We start from the raw sequence: 20,483 nt of genomic DNA, 5'->3' as shown, positions 1-20,483 counted from the left end.
ATTGTTAGTAGTTTTGTCGAAGCTCTGTGCAAGGATTCTCAATTATGCCAACAGACTATCATTAAAAGGCTGCGTAATGCTATAAATAGATGTACTATAACTTACATAAATCATTGTACCAGTTTCTTCCTAAATTTTTTCATTCAGTTAAAATTATTATCCAGCCTTTGAAAGGCATAAGTACATTGCTGCATAACATAGCATACATTAGCATTTTAAAGATATGACTGGCTGAAGGTGGATTGGTTGGCAGTGTGAACAGTATGAATGAAGACGAACCTGAAAGAAAAGGCAGTGGCAGTGCTATAGTGTAGTATGTCTGGAATGCAAACATGGATGCAATAGGTGAATCTCAGGAAGCTCTGCTGACAGCTTAGTAGAACAACGTATGTTTATGATACCTTAAAATACAGGTAGTTGTAAGGTCTGCAAAGTTTATGATATACTATCAGGGACATACTTAAAGGAGTCAAGACAGCTTGATGCTTGTTGAAACTTTAGTAAAAATGAAAAGTGTATGTTATGAATATGGGTAGGAAAATAGCCACCCATTTTGAGGAAGAAAGTGACTTTTATAGATTATGATAAAAATGTAGAAGCCATGTGATAAGCATATGTTAGTTATAGTAACGATTTACAGTGGTTTTCAGAAAAAGCATGCTATAGTTTTCCATACTAGTGGGAGTAAACTAAGTGATCAGAGTCTCAGTGACAAGATAAAAAGATGCAATGCAATGGAAATTGATAAGGACTTCAACTCTTTTGGGATCTTACGTCAGCAATGGGGCAGGACAACTAGACAATTGAACTGTGGAAAGCCGTGAGAGACAGGGTGAACATGTAAGAGATGGAGGAGCTGAAGGAGTGGCCACAATGTGTACCACTACTAGAAATAGTTAGAAAGTTTCCAAAAGAGATTCAATATCCTTTTAACGCCCAAAATCACATAAAAATGTGGTCCTTTCCACTGGCTTCACTGGTATCACTGTTAAAACCAAGAAATTGCATACACCAAGGGATTTTCGTCTACTCCAGGTATCACCAGATGGCCTGAAGATGACTCTTGTCATGACAGATCTAGTGTCTAGTGTTTAGATCTAGAATCACATTCTAGTGAATTCCTCAAACCTGGTTTCAGAAAGCTTGGAATTCATCAAGTTCAGTGGTATTGCTCAGATTTAAAAAAATGTTAGCACATAAAATTGTCATTGAAAATGATTATAAGAGTTTCAGAAAACTCTTTAAATCATAATAAACAGCTATGGTACAGGAGCAAAGTGGAAAAAGACGTAATGCGCACACACAGCAGACTTCAGAACCACCTTACTTAGGCAGTGGTTTCAGATCTGGAAAGGCTGTTGCTGGTATAGTCTGAGTACCTCTGCTATGTATAAGAAGGGCCAACCATTTAGTCCATGAAAGTACTTGACTAGAGTTCTCCCAGCTAGCTACTGCTACTAACTTCTGTGGCCTCCTTGTGTCAGCTTTATGTAGCCTCTTTGTCCTCATATGCCTACATCAAAGGTTGTTCTTCCACTTCTTCTTCTGGGAGCTGAATTCATCAAGAGATCTACCATGGAATAGTCATTTTCAAGCAGGTTTCATACACATGAAAAATCTGATACAAGATCAGCATATGGTTCAATCACTGTCTTTGTCTAGTATATCAGATTTTTTACAGTTAGATGCATTGCTACTGAATTGAGGACCATTGCCAAAACTCTTCTGTCTCTTCTTGAGCATAAGCATAGACTTTACGTACCATTGTTGTCTTTTAAGTAACTCACTGCCTTCCTCCCTTTCCAGATGTAATATCTGAAACTTTCACAGATTAAACTCTTTTCCCTAAAAATATCATAGCAACTACTCATTCACCTGCAATGAGACACATTTTCACTGAGAGGAAGAAACAGTGGGTAACATGACTGAAAAATCTAACATTATTTGGCAAGTCAACTTTATTATTTCTGAAAGGCACAAAGTCACTAGCAGTTCTCCAGTACATTGGCTTATCTTAAAATATGCAGGAATTTCAAGCTATTAATATGGGTAGATAATAAGACACATTTTTAAGAAGTAGAAAGAAAATAAAATTACTGATAAGATGCAAGGTTTTCATTCCATGGAAATGTGTGCTTGAGTTGGTCAGTTGTTTAGCCTAGCCTTATTGAATGAATCAGTTTCTTAGTCTGAAAAAGCCCATATATTTAAAACAAATAAAATAAATTGCTCTCAAAAGAGTTTTTTATTTTGTCAGGTAGATTTGGAGTTGGGAACATTCTGGCATCAGCTGCAGGGTGAGTTCACTGACAGCTACTTCTGAGTCACTGCCTGTGTTAACACAGATGCAGGGCTGTTTACCCCTCAGTGAAAGATGTGCTGTTGAGCAAATTAGCAAAAAGCACTGCAAGGGCTGCTGTAACCACACCATACCCATCATTTTGTGGTAATTATAACTAGTGCATGATTGTCATTCTGTCCCTGTTGCCACAAGTTCCTATCTGTCTTGTGTCTGATACCTCTATGCAGGGCAACACATATGCAGGAAATTATGCTCATAGGTTTTATTCTTTCAGAAAAGGAAGATTTTAGCCTTTTAGCTGTGGAGCTGTGCTGGTGGCTTAATTGCTTTTTTCAAAGGGACTAGACATGATGTAGGTAACTAAAGCTGAAAATTACGTAACATCCATTGTTGAATACACTATTATTGAAATGAAATGATTCTTTTATACATGCATATATATAAAAAAGAGTACTGTTGTAATGAATTACAGCAGAATGGGAAGATGGCATAGTAAGGTTTTGTTAATTTGTGTTTTGATTTCATTTTAATTTCATGATGCTAATCTCAGCTTTAAAAAGTTTGAAGAATACAGTTTTAAGGCATTCTGTCATATTTATGCCCTTTAAACTTGTAAGCTAGTATATAGTACTTAATTTTATAAACAACATAGAGAACAAAGTTGGGCACTTACTAAGAAAGGTATCTTTAGTTATGCTTTAACACACTTAAGTTACCCACTCTTGCAAGTCGTGTTGGGTAAATTCAAGTTCCTGTTGATACAGAATGTAATTGCATATAAAAAGAAATAGTAAAAGTTTTAAAGGACTATTTTGTGTTGTGTAGTTTGCCTACTTTGCTTACTTGGAAGTGTATTAAAATCTTAAAAATCAGTTGTAAAAAAGTGACTTCCCCTTCACCACTGAAAGCATGAATATAGTTCATTGTGGATTGTTCTTGCTTGCAAGTGAAAAAAAAGGTGGGGTGGATGGACACACACAGGAGCGGAGAAAGGAATAAAAAAGCATTAGATTTACTCCATTCTTAATGTTCAATACCTTGTTATCATGATTGCAAATTGGTAAAAGAGTAATTTTAAATAACTGCAAGAGCATCTGAAGTTTTGCTTTGATGAAAGGGGATACTGAAAAATTAGAAAAAATTAAAGCCAGTGTTTTACATATTTTTGGCAAATTAGCATTGAAAGGATAAATCTTACTGTAAGTTTAGCAATTATTAGAAAAAAACATGAAGTATTTTTTGATTGTACAAAAATGAACTTATTTGTCTTTTTCAGAGTAAGTTCATATTCAGGAACTATGCCATGTGATTCCCTGTAATAAATCTAGTCCAAGTAATTTTTTCATGCTTCTGCATTTGTTGTGGAAAAAAGGAGTTTCTCATGTTTATGGAAAACTCACTACAGAATTTATGTCAAGGTGAAATGTTAGGAGGAGAGGTCAAGGAATAGATAGACTAAATAAAATAAGTGGCAATAAACCCTTGTATCTGTGTATTCAGCAGAGACATCTAAAGAAACTCAGGAACAAAACAGCTGAAATGCTGCCGCTACCTCTTATGCAGTCTCTTACCAAGAGTTGTGCTGATACTGAAGCACAGAAGGGAGGCAACTGCGATGCCAGTAGTGGCAGAGCTCCAGGGGAGATCAAAGCACTACTGACTTAGAAGCATGGTGTCTGTTTTGGGTATATTAGCAGAAGTAGAATATAAAATCCCTGCACATTTGGGTGAGGGTGAGATATGGAAGAAAAGTCGAGACAGCTACCGTAGAGAAAAAACTAAGAATTCTCTGACAGTTTTAGTGATCCTGTGGGTAAGAAAGATCCATTTGATATGGGCTACCCATATTTCTGGAAGATAAGGTCCCTCAAAAGGGTCTTGAAGGAAGTAAGCAGTCATGGGACAGGACAAATGTCTTTGCATAATCAAATATTTTTAATTTGATTATTTGCCCTTATGAGAAATATTTTAAAGATGTATTAAAAAAAAAAAATCATCTGATGTCCCTTTAATTTTCCTTTATGCTCAGATTATTTTAGAAAAGCTTTCTGCATTCAAATTAAAGATTTGAGTGAAAGTTGCTTATCATAAATTGCTTGTACATAAAATATGTACGAGTCCTAGAAACAATAATTTCTTGTTGAAGCATGTTCCACCAGTTTGCATAGTGTTATTCACAGAAGTGCTGTAGTTTACATAGTACACCACAGCATGGAGATCCGTCAGCTTTTACAGTAAGCTTTATGCTATCAAAGTAAATCTGTAAATAAATTTGATTTGCTATGTAAGATATTTTTAGATCTCTATTCATATATAAAATAAACCCTGAGTATGCAAGTATAAAGATGATAATTTATGTACATTTCTATAAGGTGAAAATAATACTGAAAGAGTAGTTTTCTGGAATTCATAAAGTGCAGATTGGCTGTTTTTTTTCTCACGTTACTGTAGCCAGATATATTTGTTTATGAAGTAAACATGGATGTTTAGGGTAGGATGAATTGTTACTGTAAAATTTTCAGCAGGCATTTTCTTTGCTTCTTCATAAAAATGTTTCTGGCTAGAGTTTGAAAACAACAGCTATGTTTATGGCTACATCTTTCAGTGTAGCTTGGGCCTCAGCTTTTGGTGCAGCCCCACGTTTTCTTGTTGACCATTTAAAAAAGAAAAAAAAAGAAAAAAACAAGAAAAGGAAAAACATCAGATTTTAAATCTGGCCAGCTGGCACAAACATTTCCCTTTCTGTCTCCTATATCACATTGAAGAAACATGATTTATTGTTGGTCTTCCATTTCCTCCTGGGCCACTTTTTGTTCCTTTCTGTTTACTCCCTTCTGCACTGTAAGTATAAAAATACTGTACATATGCTGTTAGATTACTGTACCACTTGAATGGAAAAACTACACTTGGGGAGTCATCCTTTCAGTGTGCTGCTCCTAGACACCAGAAACAAGCTTCTGAAGAATGCAAAAGTGAATCTATAGATGAGGAAAGTTAGCTGAAACCAGTAGAGGAGGTTGTTATCAAAATGTCACCTTCCTCTTAGTGCAGAAATCAAAACAAACTTGGAAGAAGTTGTGCTGGAAGACACGAAGGGACTGGTTTGGCTGGCTATTACTGTCCTGAACCCAGTGAATTTTGCAGTTCTGGAAGAGCAGTAGATTTGCCAAAAATGGACCGATTGCACTGAAACATCTGTCAGTACTTCAGCAGTCTCAGACAAAAGCGACAGGCTTCTTTGGAGAATACACAAGGAAAAGGATACAGGAGAATAGCAGAAGAACTGATAGCACACCACACAGATAAGATGCAGACCTTTATCTGTCAAGCATTAAATAAGAATTGCCTTGTGTATGTGCAATGATAGTCTTTGAATGGCAGTTTTTATGAACTAAGGGATGAGCTTTTGCCTGAAAATTTCTGTCTTGACTCATCCAAATATGAAATAAACTTTTGTCCCAAACAATTTATAGAATTTACTCACTGCACAGGCTGCAATTCATACAGAAGTAGGTAAAGGCTTAACCTTGATGGATCACTGAGAGAGGTTATTCAGACTGTCAGTATGACTATTCAAACACTCATTATGACGTAACATGACTCATGTTGATCCTTGGGTGGAATAGCTTCCAGTCTCAAAACAATTGGGTTTTATTTACAGCACAGTTAACTTATTTAAAAAAGTTAACTCTTCAACCAAGGAAAACTCAGAATTGCTGATGAAACAGAGGAAAATGCCAAGACTTGAAAATACATCTTTTCATTGAGTCCTTGCAGGGCAGTTTCCTTGAGCCTTCTACAAAGCCCTTCTAGTTCAACTGCTGCCAGTGGCTTCCAGCATTGAAACAACCTCAGCAACTCCCTTTTGGGTCTCTAGGGAATCTTCCTGTCACCTTCATGCTTGGTTGACAGTCTTCTCTGCAGAAGTCAGTTTCACTGCAAGAGAGTAATATCCTTCTTCTTTGTGCTGTCTCCCTGCACGCTGCATTCTGTCTTCTGAAGGGTTCCTTCTGCTTCGCCTCTCAGTGGTTCTCATTTAGGTGGATCCACTTTACTCAGAATGCCGCATTTGGAGAATAACACTCCCTTCCAGTCACACCCCATGGAAAAAAGTATTATTTTTTTTAATACTGAGATTGTAAACTGCAGACAAGCAACTTCTGCAATGACCCAAACTGAATATGTAGGCCACTTTTCTGTAGGAAGACATTGATTCACCAGAACATGACTGGTTTTAGCACATGTTCTGTGAATTCTTGGCAGGATTTAGCATTTGCATGTTGCTAAGCTGTGCTGGATGTGGCAATGCAAGTGCTGCTGAATACAGATATGAGGCTATCATTTTAGGGTGTGTCTTGGAGGCTTTGCCAAATCAGGATTGAAAAGGAAATTGGCTTCCTTTGGCTTATTAACAACTGTGTGCTAATAAAAATAAAAAATATATATTTTATAGCATTTCTTCCTACAAGTGACTGAAAATGTACAGAAGTCTTTTTGCCATTTTCTTGAAAGTAAATGCTGGGAACAGCAATGCTAGTGTAAAAAAGAAGGACATATTCTGTAACCTTTTCTAATATCATGTAGAAAGAGTTTTTAAGCAGTAAAAAGAATTCATGAAGAAGACTGGAACAGGAGCCAGAAATTAAAATAAGCATCCTGTTAAACTAAAATTAAATTTTAAGTTCTGCCTCCCTTTCCAGGAATTATGGTTCCTGTGTGCTACATAGTGGGCATTATGTGCCTGTATTGTTGAGGTTTCAATGATAAATAAATTATGATCTTGGGAACTACATGTTAAAATTTTATCAGTTTATTATGTATACTCAGAAAAGGGTGTGTCTTCAAAATTAACTTCTGGTTTCCTTTAATTTTATCTCTTTAAATGACAACACAGTCCTCGTCAATAGGTTTTTTTCTGATTGATAGATGAGTTAACCCATGTTTAAAGAGTGGAGTTTCAAAATTCATCACATTGAATAGAGGCATTGAGTATATTGATGATGCATGCTGGAAACTGTCAAAAAGGATTTTAAATAAAGAAGTCACAAACCATTTCCAAATTTCTCAAAAGCTTGGAAGTTATAAAAGTGCAGTAATCACAGAAATACTTATCCATGGCATATTTGCCATTAGATATAATGCTGCCAAAATCATCAGCTGTAGCTTTGGTATTTGTTTTTACTGTATATTTAATTCATATTCACGTGTACAAATGTGCTGGCATCAGTGTGTAAACTGTGATTTCAAAGCAATAGAAATAGAATGTGGAATTAGTAAGAATTAGATCCATATGAAACCTCTCAGCATGTGAGGCTCTTAGATAGCAATAAGTCTGTACTTAATCCCACAAGATTACAAACTGGGACCAGGTTTCCCCTGTGTTAAAGGACATTTGTCCAATATCTCTACTGAATTGTACATCTCATGAGAGAGAGAGAGGGAGTGCGGCAGCCCTTGTGCAGGAGCCTGGGGATTAAGGAATTCGCCCAGACTACGGTGGAGGCAGGCGATCTAATATATACTTCAGTGATTTTTAAATCATTTCATTTTGGAGTGGATTAGTTTCACCTGAAAAGGCTTCTAGGGCTCTACTTTCAAAATAACCTCATACTGATAACATTTTTCCTCAGGAATAGGAAGAGAGAGGAGTCTCTTTTGGGAGATGACTGTTTTAAACATGGGTCTCTCGTGGAGTGCATTGTCTAACCTCTGGATCTCTTGTTAAAACGCAAAAAATTCTAGGCTTGACACCCTGTTTCTGCTGGGCTGGTGGATATGGCTCTGTACAGAGCCTGTGTTAGCAGCTGCGCGTTGCGGGGGGCTGCACTGGTGAGTTGTGAGGTGGGTGTTTTGAATTGACACGTCAGTCAAAGCTGCCTCCAGCCTACCATGAGGTGCATAAAAACAACCATGGAAAAAACTGCTTTGTGCACAAAAACTTGCCCATTGAGCACCAAAATAATACCTAATCTGAGGCTCATAGTGCCCCTGCCCAGACAGAGTTCAGAAAGGAACAGGCAGCTGCTGGAGGCAGAAGGCAACCTATTGTGTGTAGAGGAGTCGCACATCAAAAGATGATACCTACACCCCTGATGGACTGTAGCCCACGGACAACTTGTACTGGAGCAGTTTGTTTGTTTGTTTTCCAAACCTGCAATCAACAATGGGAGGTTTGGTTTTGTTTGCAATAAACTAATTCAATCGAAATTCTCTGGGTCTAGACTGTTTTGCCCACAACAGATCCCCAAGCCAATAAAAGGGGCTTCTTACAGCCTGGAGGTAAGCACTTGGTGGCTCTGACTACAGAATCATAAGCAATATCCTTTTCTGGGCATTTTGTACTTATGTGCCTCCCACCCCTTCCACTTTCAGCTGTAATTTTTCTCAGTCACATTTTTATATTCTGATTTTCTCTGTGGATTGCACACACGATTTTAGAGCCTATCCTCTTGGGATTGGCTTTGCTTAGGTGACAAGGCACTTGAAAGTCTGGTATTTACCATCCCAGTCTTTCTGTGGGTTAAGTTGGAGTTTCTGTCTGCGTCCTTGTGCCTAAACCTACCACAGAAATCATACATATGGTAACATAAAAAATGCTGTTTAGGTGTTTCAGAAAATAAATCCAAAATAATTATGAAAGGTATAATCCCTGCTATGATTTATGCTAAATTTTGTTTTGTGGTTAGGCTTAGTAATGAGTGTTCATTAATAGTTTAACACATATCTGCTGTACAGTAAGTTATTGTTGTTTTGTTTTCTTTTTTCTGATGAGGTGCCTCAAAATAAAGAGAACTGGTTTTCAAAACTCTGTTTTTCTTGTTTATTTTCCAGTGGGATAAAAGTTTTTCATTTAAATATCTCTATATTTAGTAGCTAGTGAATATAATCACTAAAGAGCAGTTGGGAAATTTCTACAAGATACATATTCCATGAACAAGCAAAAGAGAAACATTCATTCCCAAGGTAGAGATGTAATGCAAACCATTCTTGTTCCTTTTTATTTAGACCATTGTAAGGAAACAAAAAGGTCTGCTTTACGAATGCAGTAACAGTGTATACCCTGCAGACATCTGCCTGTTCTTTGATTTCTACCTAGGGTGAGTCAGCTTCCTCTGTCTTCAAGGCTAGGAAGTGAGCTGTTGAATGAATAGTGATGCTTACTGCTGCTCAGAAAAAAAGACGTTAAAGTATACAGCTTTCGTCATTAAAATTTATCATCGCTGTTTCACAAGAAGTAGGACAGATCCTCACTGTAGGCTCACTTTTCATTTATATATGGATGAAATGAATTTTTTGAATTAGCTTCTGCTTGAATAAACTTCTCCCTCCATTTAAATAGGCTGTTGTATGGGAAAACCAATTGTTATCTACCTCTACTCTTGTCTAATCTAATGCAGAGATTGAGAGTTTTGATTAATTTTTATTGTTATCTGGTCCTGCTTCTGACCACTCTGTCTGACCCACTTTGAAGTGTTTGTGAGCTCCTGACAGCCGTAGTTGGGTGACTGATCATTGGTTTTGATCTTTATTCTATGTGGTGACTAACATTCATAGAATCATAGAATAGTTAGGGTTGGAAAGGACCTTGAGATCATCTAGTTCCAACCCACCTGCCATGGGCAGGGACACCTCACACTAAACCATGTCACCCAAGGCCTCATCCAACCTGGCCTTGAACACCGCCAAGGATGCAGCATTCACAACCTCCCTGGGCAACCCATTCCAGTGCCTCACCACCCTCACAGTAAACAATTTCTTCCTTAGATCCAATCTAAACTTCCCCTGTTTAAGTTTTAACCCGTTACCCCTTGTCCTGTCGCTACAGTCCATGATGAATAGTCCCTCCCCAGCATCCTTGTAGGCCCCCTTCAGATACTGGAAGGCTGCTATGAGGTCTCCACGCAGCCTTCTCTTCTCCAGGCTAAACAGCCCCAACTTTCTCAGCCTGTTTCCATACGGGAGGTGCTCCAGTCCCCTGATCATCCTCGTGGCCCTCCTCTGGACTTGTTCACACATTTGGTCACACAAATGTATGGCATCTGTATGGTGTCTGATAAAATAGTGGAAAATTACCAATGAAATACAGAAATTCATTCTACATGCTTAACTGCAAGCGGGTGGCTAAAACACCAGCAAGCAAAGTCTGAGGTAGAAAAAACCAGTTTCATGCTACCTAGAAAAGCATGGAGGAGTTGTGTTGCCAATGTACTTCAAACATGATCCTCTAACTGAAGGGTTATGCTGTGCCTTACAAATGCTTTTAGTTTTGCTTTGGATTTGATGCTTGCAGCTACAAGGTTTGACTCTAAACTGGGCAGCTGAACAGGAAAACACTTTCTTTGGCAAACGGGCTGCATAGATTCTCAGGGAATATCTTCCTTGAAATGTCCCATGGATGGCTTAGAAGACGGAAGGAGATTCATGTAGCATTTTGTTCAGTTGTAGTGAAAAATAAACCATAAAACTCTTCTCATCAAAACGTGAAATCAGATGTACTGGAGTTAAAGGGTTTATTTTTTAAAAGAATAAAAGAATTGTATTGAGCAAATGCCAGCATTGTAATACTTCACCATTATTAAGGGCTGATATAGTAATAACCATGTTAATCTCATCAAATAGATTCTTTGTAAAATGCTGCTTCTGTCTATTCAGCAGTGATCTTGAGATACAAAAGACTTAAAGCAAGAGCTAACAGAGTCAGACAGAAACAAACCTTGAAATTGTGTCAATTAATTAAGAAGCTCTGGCTGTGTATGTCGTTATGTTCTGGTTTTACTCTATTGTTTTGCTGTTTGATGACTCGTCTCTTGAACAGCTGCAAGATAGGCACGTATTCTGAAGGTGTAGTGAGCCTCATTCGAAAAATTAGTCATAGACAGCCTGCATGTACAAACTATAATTTATGCATAAACGTTAAGTATCCCCTAAGCTCCTTGAAGGAATTTGTCTTTGCCAAATACGTGGTGAGCTTGTGCATTTAAATTAGCTCTCAGACCCATACATTGCAACTGTCACAGCAAAGCAGTGCTTTCAGGTAGCCTTAGTGTTACTTGGAGATGAAGGTGACTGGCTAGATGCTTAACAGTATATTCACAGAATTACTGTGCATCAAATGAGCGTGCAGAATGGTGTGTATTTAGCCTGAAAACCACTATGTGTATTTCTGTCCGAAGCCTGTATTTGTTGTACCGTTCTTGCTAAGTGAGCAAGTCATGCCACGGATGTTTTGCCATGGTCTGGGCTGGTCGCTTGGACCCTTGGTGGCCATTCTGGGCCTGCCCAACTGGCCTAGCTGTGGGGTTGGACACTGCCCCAGTGGCAGCCGCTGCTCAGAACTCCCTTTCTCACTAGAGCAGCTGCCAAACAACTATGGATTGTCTTCTGCAGAACATCTTCATGAGGGAGTTCATGTCCCATGGCTGGTGAAGTAGAGAAGACTGAGAGGATGGTGCCCTCATTCTGCTTATGTGTATTGACTTTCTGGGTTTGATATCAGCTCCTGGTATTGCCAGCCTTGAAATTTCACTTACAGGATCATGAAGATATGAAGTCTTACATTGCTGTGCTTAGGGACTTGAAAAAAAATTGTTTTCCATAAGAAAAAACCCAAAGCAAACCATAGATGAATGTTGTTAGCAATGGGGAGCCCTTTAGAAGGCTGTTAATGAACAGACGAGAGTTCATAATTCTGTCATCAGAAAAGATGTCAGCTGTAGTATAAAGCCTTTACGAGCCATGACTGAAAGCAAAAGCAGCAATTAGTTATGTAAAAAAATGGTTCAATATGACAAAAATTGTGATATGTAGACTTGTAGATGTCAGGAAAAATCCTTGCCTGTTTCTGTCAAGGCTGATGACAGTGTTTTGAAAGTATTCCAGGAAAAAAGCCATCCCAACAAAGGAAGGGGCTGCCACTAGATAGGCAGAATATAAACAATTCATGGGAAATAAAAGATGCTGCTATGATGGTTTTGTATTTGCAAAGAAATACAGTGACGTACTCAAAAACTTGTAGGAAATTGAGTCATATGAAAATGTTTCTAACTTTTTAATGGGGAACAGATTTGGGTTAAGTAACTTTCCAAAAGCAGTAGGTTTCAGTAAGGTGTTTGATGCAATGATTCTGGGCATCTTGATTAAAAGTACCGACACTACTTCCTGTCAAAAGAGCACAGTCTAATGGATCTTGAGTGGGGTAACTGTAAATTATCCGTGGAGCTGTTCAATGAATTGTCATGTGTCTCACGTTCTGCAAGAACCAGTTCTCATTGTTTATGCTGCTATGCATTTTTTATTAATGATGTAGGAGATACATGAAGGCAATCACAGTCATTTCTTCAGAAAAGCCAAATATTGATCTGATAGTAAATACCATAATATGGAATACTTTATAAATTATATTCATCAAGATAGTTTATAATAACAGTCTGGAAAGTCATGTTTCTAAAAGCAAAGGGTATGCAACTTTGAAAAAAATTTTGGATACGTAGCAGACAGGGAACTCCAGAGATGTTACAGCAGGAAGTTGTGCAGTGAAAGTCATGAACGTGTTGAGAGGAAGAAAGCAGGAGGGTATATGTGTTTTTGAGGGTTTAGAGAAGAGAGTGTAGAAAATACTAAGGAGCAGGAGATTTATGGAGCCAAGTCTGTTTACCTGATCAGAAAGAAAATTGAGTTATCTGATCAGTGTTTAACTTCACTGGGAAAAGAGTGCGGACATTAATCTTGAGCAGAGACAGATATAACAGGACCAAGACTTCAAAGGAAGAAATACAGAACACATTTTAAACAGTTTTAAAGAGTTCAGCTGATTAACCACTAGAACAAGCAGCTAAGGAGTTGATGAATTCTCCATCTCTTTATGTCTCTGTAATCAAGATTGAATACCTTTCTTGCTGTGTATGAGCAAAATGCAATTTATTGGTCTCAGTACAAGTAATAAGGTTGGTGGAGGTTACTAATATAGGCTAAATTTAAGGGGATAATAACACCTAGTTTTTAAAAACAATCTCCTCTCCCAGTTAGGAGTCCAAGTTAGCTTTAAGAAAAAACAAATTTACAGCTGTTTAACGCTGTAGGTGTATTTAAGAGAACGTGCATGAGATCTGGGTAAACAGTACAATAATTTGCCAAACAAGTATCCTGTTGATCACCATCTCTATATGGCTGATAGATCGTTGTGTGATCAGGAATCACAAGATTTTCTGTTTTGTAGTTTATTTCTCTATACCTTTCAAGGGCAGCTGAAAATCATATTTTGTCCATGTTTATTTGTAAACTTTGTTGTAAAGCTGGATGCATGTATAGGCTAATTGCTTCTAGAGCTCTTACTGCTGACTTACTGGCCTGCTCTTTCAAACTTGCTAAATAAATGAGTAGACACGTGCCACAGGAATCTGGAAACAACCCAAGCGACAGAAAAGTAGAATTCTAGATTCAGTGCCCTCAACGGCATTGTAAGGGGCAAAAATATCCCTATATGGGGTTTGGGAGAAGAAGAACTCAAGTAACAGTTTGACAGATACCACTGAAACTCCTCAGTTAGAAAATCAAGGGAGGATGACTACTTGTTAGCCATCTATTGGGATACAGATGGACTTGTTCAGAGAAGAAAGGAGTTCTTAACTCTGCAGTACTGAAAGGCATCACAATTTTATAATCCATATGGATTGTGTGCTCTGTCTTTTATCCCTAGGACTTAAAAATCTCAGCTATAAATAATTTGAGTGGTGAGGGGAAAGCAGAGCCCCAGAGAACATGGATAGTCAGGAAATAGTCTTGTGTACATCGGTCTCGTGTTGATTGTGAGATCATGTTGGTAATATGTCAGAGAAAGATATTTGTAAGCAAATTTTCGTTATTGCCATAGCACAGCAGTTTCTCTTTCACCAGAAGCAGGTACTGTTATTTTTAGTCAGAAGACTTTTAAATGCTGCATCTTGACCTGCATTCAGAATTACTTTGGCTTATTTCTTACAGGTTATAGCTCTGAGAATGGCTTCTCTGTCTACTACTAATAGGCAAGTGTTTTGTCTCAGTCAGTCTTGTATGTTAGTTCACCTAGTTTTTGCTGTGTGGATTTTCTAGCTGAAAGAATAGTACAGAATGTGTTTTCAAATAAAAAGCCATCATAAGCAGCAATCTTGATTTGCTGTGTTTCTCACACTGTTTCAGTCTACAGAAATTTTAGTGCACATCAGGCACTACAATCTGATTAGTAGTTGGTTTTGATCCTTCCACTATGCAATTTGTAGCCACCAGAGATAACAAAACATGAAGGAAGAGGTGTTCTTAAATCCTTTGCATTTTGGGGGCTCTTTCAGCAGAAAGAGAGGGAATAATGTGTTTGTAACTTCTGTATTTGGCTAGCTGACAGGAGCAGCTACAGTCTTCATAAATAGTTGAGATTCAGATTCTTTCACAGTTGTCTTTTAGTGAAAGAAATAAAAACTAACAGTTTAGTTGAAATGCAGTATGTGACTTGATAACACATTAACAGACAGCTGGTAACCTCAGGACAGATACGTGAGCACTCCCAGGCTGCGTGGTGGAGAGGGTGGCTGAAGCATTTAGATATAGCTGGGCATGGCAGGATATTTTGCAGCGTGCTTCACCAGTTGCAGTTCTCTAAAGCCACCTCTGGTTGTAAATTTCTCTTTTGTGCAGGGGAACTGGAGGAAGGAAAAAAAATCTTTGGAGAGAGATTCTGATGTGGTGAACAGCTTCGCCAGGACCTTTAAGCAGAACAGATTAGTGGTCTGGCCTGGAGAGAAAAAGGAGGGGAAATATCTTGTCTCTCCTGCTGTCCCCTACAAAATAACGGCATTCTATTTTCCCTTTTCTGTTATGATTCTTTAGCTTGTAGATGACTTCACCCTGCTTCCTATGAAAACTTTTTCTATTACCTTTTCTACTGCTTTCTTGAAAACTATTGCTTTTCTATTTGACCTTTTGACAGCCTCCCTGGGTTTCAAAGACCTAAGAATTAACCTGGACCCTGAGTGTCTGCCTTACTGCATGTATGGAATCCTAACAGAGTCACAGGAACATAGTAAACTAGGTTGTATTTACTGGCCACGGTATTACAGGAGCACAGTGATATAAAATTGGAGCTGAGAGCACTCACTTCTTTGCAAGATATAACATGATAATTATTACCAAGTGCTGACCTGCCCTGTACATCACAAAACAACAGATTTCTGTTATATAGAGAGCAGCTTGCAAGAGTAAGCTTTCATTATAGAAAAATGTCCATTGGTTTTGCAGGTCTTCTTTATAATTCAGCAAAATACCTCCCATGAGGGACTGGTGGACTACATTAGAAATGAAAATGTATCAGTCACATGGATATGTACTTGCTAAAATACCTAAACTTACTAAATTAATCTTGCATTTATGGAATAAAGCCATGTTAACATTTTTATTAAGTCAATTGTATATATACTTCTCAAGTACATTGTGTTAAATCTGAGATCCTAGCAGTAGTAACACAGTACATATTTTCTGTTATTCTCACCTCCTTTAGTTGGGCTTGAGATAGGTATACTTTACCTTGAACATTTATTTCATGACTTTTCTTACTGTTTATGTGATATGCTTTAGTATGCAAATTAAAGAGCAGGGCATACATATGTGATCAAAATTATTTTTAGATCTCACCAAAGTGGGGAAAAGAAAAAGAAAAAAAGAAAGAAAATTATTAGTACAGTATCATTTAGCAACAAAGCAAAATTCTGTCTAGATTCAATGAAATAGAGGGATTTTTACAAAGTGTCTGCAGGATCAGTTTCATAGGGCCTCATGTAAGTAAATGCTATGCTTACAGGTACACAAATGCTATGAGGAATGGGAAGTGTTGAGACATTACAGAGATAGATAGCTGAGGTAGCTGCAAATATCACTCTATAGCCCTGTTATTGCCATGCTCTATTCAAGGTCATTAGACCCCAACAGGAACAATTATCCCAGACAGAGCATTGGGTTAATGGCTACACTTCTGGAACCTTTATGAACAGAACCGCAAACTGCAAAAATACATGTTGTGAACCAGAGAACACATCACTGTGAGTAACACCTGCAGACTGCACACATTTTGAGGTCACCATCTTTTTTGGCATATCTCTTTCTTTCTCTGACTCATTCATGAGCTTTTACAGCTGCTTTTCCCCTCCTCACTGGTTCAGGGTTCTGTTTTTTGTGCTTAGCCAAAATTAGCTTCTCTGCTCTGCCTATGAGAAAATTAGAAATTCCTGTTCAGTTTTGAGGTGGAGTATAATCAAAGTGGGAAGGGTTTTTCTGTTTTGCAGAGTTCAAGCTATTCCCTTGATCTAGTTTTCCAGAGTAGGAATTCAATGAAAAGCTGTCACAGATAAAATGGGGAAAATTAAAATATACTGATGTAAGAGAACTTCACAAGGTGAAAACTTAGAGTATAACACCAATAAAAAATAAGGAAATACATGTAGGATTTTAAACAAAATCTTCAAATTCCTTGTAGCTTAATATTTTTATAAAACTTCCATTTGTCTAATGCCATCTTAAAGGAAGAAGAGAATACATATCAAAATAGTCTGGAAAAGTCCAACATTTTCAACGTGTTCTGTGTCTTGATTTTGTCTTTTCGTTTTCAGTCAACGGCCACTGAAACTATGGCTAAACATTTAAAAAATATTAGCCTACTCTTGCCTGAGTTGGAATACATTTCCCTGAAGTCCTCTGAAGAGTCCTTGCAGCTCTTGCTTTATTTGCTAATCTATATTTCCTGCATCGTACTCAGATATCGAATAGGTTACTGTATATAACTTCTTCAGATGTTTTTCTAATATACGCAAAACCTTGAAGATGTTAGATGTCAGGAAATGTGTGTATATTTCTGTCCAGTTCTTCAAGGAACTAATTAATTTTGAAGGCCATACCAGGCAAATGCCTGAGTGCAAGCTTCATCAAAATGTTCTAGAGTATTGACAATAGCACATGCTTTGCACAGTATTGCTGCCATACTAATTTCATTCTTCTTAAAAGAAATTGTGGACATTTCATTTTAAATTTTAGGAGCGCCTTCTACTGTCTTTACTGCCGGCTCACATTGCCATGGAAATGAAAGCAGAGATCATTCAGAGGCTACAAGGTCCCAAGGCAGGCCAGCTGGAAAACACAAACAACTTCCACAATTTGTATGTCAAAAGGCACACCAATGTAAGGTATTGTACTGAAATAAAATGTATCAACAATATTCAGAGAAATTTTGAAAAGAAAGTTAAAGGGAGCAATTAAGGAAATAATTGGTTTAATATGTTTTTCAAAACACTCATGTTAATATCAATTAATTTGATCAAATGCTAACAATTCCATGTTCCAGAAGAGCAACAAAAGTGATAAAACAAAGGAGTTGTTTAGAAAAAGCCACTCATTAACTGGTTTTCTTCATAATTCCTTGATTTTTCCGGTTAAATTACCAAATCCTGCTTTCATGTACACCATCATAATTGTAGTTCATGTCAGTTACATTATTCTGAATTTGTAATTTTCTTAACTGGAACAATGCATCAGGTTTTATATAATGTATATAAAGGCAGCTATATTACATACATATTTTACACAGTACCTGAGCTAAAATATTCTGTGTTCTATTGGACAAATTAATTTGCCTGACATCCTTAGAAATTGCTTTTTGAAAGCTGCCAGGTTTTGCTGTTGATTGCTAAATCTGAGTTCTGCAGATGAAAACCGTGACCAAGTCTCTGTTCATTTCTGTTGCAGCATCTTGTATGCTGATATTGTGGGATTCACTCGCCTGGCCAGTGACTGCTCACCAGGGGAATTGGTGCACATGCTAAACGAGCTGTTTGGCAAATTTGATCAGATTGCAAAGGTGGGTTTCTAATGGGCTGCTACTGTTAGTTTAAATAAGGAAATCATATTTAAAACGTTTTTTCTTCTTGAGGACTCTTTTACCTTCAGGCAGTCTTTCTGAGGCTTTGGCAGGAAGACTAGACTTGAAGCATGTGAAGAAAAAATCTGGCTCTGCACTGAGTGCAGCAGTGTGTTTCTGCCAGTGTGACAATCTGTGAAACCCAAGATAGCTCTCTAACAGGACCAATAGAGACAGCTCATGGAGCCCAGTAAAGCCTAATGGCAGATGAACTGCTCTTTAAATAGATTTTTTTACAGTAACAAGGATTAAGAAACTTAAGATAGAAAATTGATACAGTCAGTTTTCAGATCTCAAGAAAAACATTTAAGAGGCTGGAGGACAAGAGAGACAATATTGATTGAAGCAATTTTAATTACTGACCACAGCATCTTGTTTACTCAAGAAAAGACTCAAGTATAATCAGAAGGTTTTGTTCTCTTTATTTAAGTGTTATTTTTATAAAAATGCAATAAATTTCATGCTGTGTGTGAAGGTGAAATCAGAAACACTAAAACAGAAAAATTTTCTGTGTTTTTATTAGTTCAAAACCTATCATCCAGTATTGGTAAAAAAATAAATCTTTACGTTGCCTTAGATAGAAATAGGATTATGATTACTAGTTTCAGAAAGTATTGCATAGTATCTTCAAAGTTATAACTGTGGAAGGCTTTTGATTTCATATTTCAAACAGTAGGACTTTGTTTAGATTGAGTATGTGATACTTTGGCTCACTTCTTTAATCTAAGGTGTGAATACCACCGCAGATACGTGTTTTCAGTAAACTTACTTCCTGGTTTTGCCCATTAAGGACCATATGAGCTCCTTAATGCAGTCATCCGTACAAAACTCTTTGACAGGACTTCTTTTGTAGCTTATTTTTCTCAGCTTTTCTACTGAAACAAGCTTAAGTAAAATGATTTTGCTAACAGTATTTAAGTCAGCCTTTGTAATTGTAACCCTGAATTTGTGTAATTCAAGTGGAAAGTGACAATCTCAACTTGCTTTTTCCTCCAGGAAAATGAATGCATGAGAATTAAAATCCTAGGTGACTGCTATTACTGTGTTTCTGGACTACCTATATCTCTTCAAAATCATGCCAAGAATTGCGTGAAAATGGGATTGGACATGTGTGAAGCCATTAAGTAAGTGCTGAATTTCTTGTTAAATACTCAACAATTAAAATTCTGTCTTTTCTCTCGTTTGCTGTGCTACTGGTTGAAACATTCAGACCTGCAGTAGTTGGTGTGTTTCACTACAGAGTCCTGCATGGTAATATTGATGTCAGCCTCAGCAAAGAAATATTGGGTTGTGCCAGGCTATATTGTCACTATACCATAAAGATGATTAAGGGTCTGGAGCATTGTTCATCTTTGGAAAGGCTGAGAGAGAAGGGACTGTTTGAGCTGGAGAAGAGAAAGCTGAGGGGGAAAGGTCTCATCAATGCATTAAGTACCTAAAGGGAGAGTGCAAAGAGAAGGAGCCAGGCTCTTCAGTGGTGCCCAGTGACAAGATAAGAGACGATGGGCACAAACTGAAACACAAGAGGTTCCCTCTGACCACCAGGAAACATGGGGTTTTTTTCACTGTGAGGGTAACTGAGCACTGGACAGATTGCCCAGGGAGGTTGTGGAGTTTCTAGCCTTGAAAGCACTCAAAATCCAACTGTTATGGCCCTAAATAACCTGCTCTATCTGACCCTGTTTTGAGCAGGAGTTGGACTAGACAATCTTCAGATGTCCCTTCTGACTTCAATTATTTTGTGATTCTGTGATTACAAGATGTTAAATATCCGAATAGACATCACTTAGGACTTGGAAGCTTTGCTTTCTGCAAAGTCATGATGCACCTGTTAGTCAAACAGCACTGTGGGAGGCTAGAGCTCCTGCATCCTGCTGGGTTTGATGTTTAGTGGTGATCAGGAGGAGCTGCTCCTCCACAATTAAGATGCCTCAAGCTCTGAGCCTGTGAAGTGATACTGAGCATGTCTGCCAAAGACATTTCTAACAGCTTATGGATTCCTAGGATGAGAGGCCTACTTCCCATGTTATTAAATAATCAATTAAGTATGCTTGTCTTACTAGACTGCAGGTTTAGTGTTAGTTTCAACTTTAATCAATGTTTCAAATTTAATCAATGTTTTAGATGAGGATTTTCTAAAAAGCTTTGTCAGCTAACAAATTAGGGCAGTATTGAGAATTATGTGTTTATCAGCAGTGTTTTTGATTTGTGGGTTACTGTAGTTGGCCACATTTCAGCATGGGAGTACCT

General features: G+C 37.7%; 1 protein-coding gene across 1 annotated transcript in view; it reads left to right on the top strand.

Moving 5' to 3' along the window:
• Positions 1-20,483, top strand: part of ADCY2 (adenylate cyclase 2) — a gene marked incomplete at both ends in the record, with an annotated part of 213,469 nt that overhangs the window by 123,556 nt on the left and 69,430 nt on the right. The window contains 3 exons of the mRNA XM_080611585.1: positions 17,354-17,502; positions 18,062-18,173; positions 19,230-19,357. Coding sequence (XP_080467711.1) covers positions 17,354-17,502; positions 18,062-18,173; positions 19,230-19,357 — 389 coding nt within the window. The remainder of the gene's footprint in view (positions 1-17,353; positions 17,503-18,061; positions 18,174-19,229; positions 19,358-20,483) is intronic.

Source organism: Psittacula echo, assembly GCF_963264785.1.
Source record: "Psittacula echo genome assembly, chromosome: 2".
In the NCBI taxonomy this organism is placed as follows: Eukaryota; Metazoa; Chordata; class Aves; order Psittaciformes; family Psittacidae; genus Psittacula; species Psittacula echo.
Note: the sequence above shows the minus strand (reverse complement) of the source record. Positions and strands in the feature narration are given on the sequence as shown.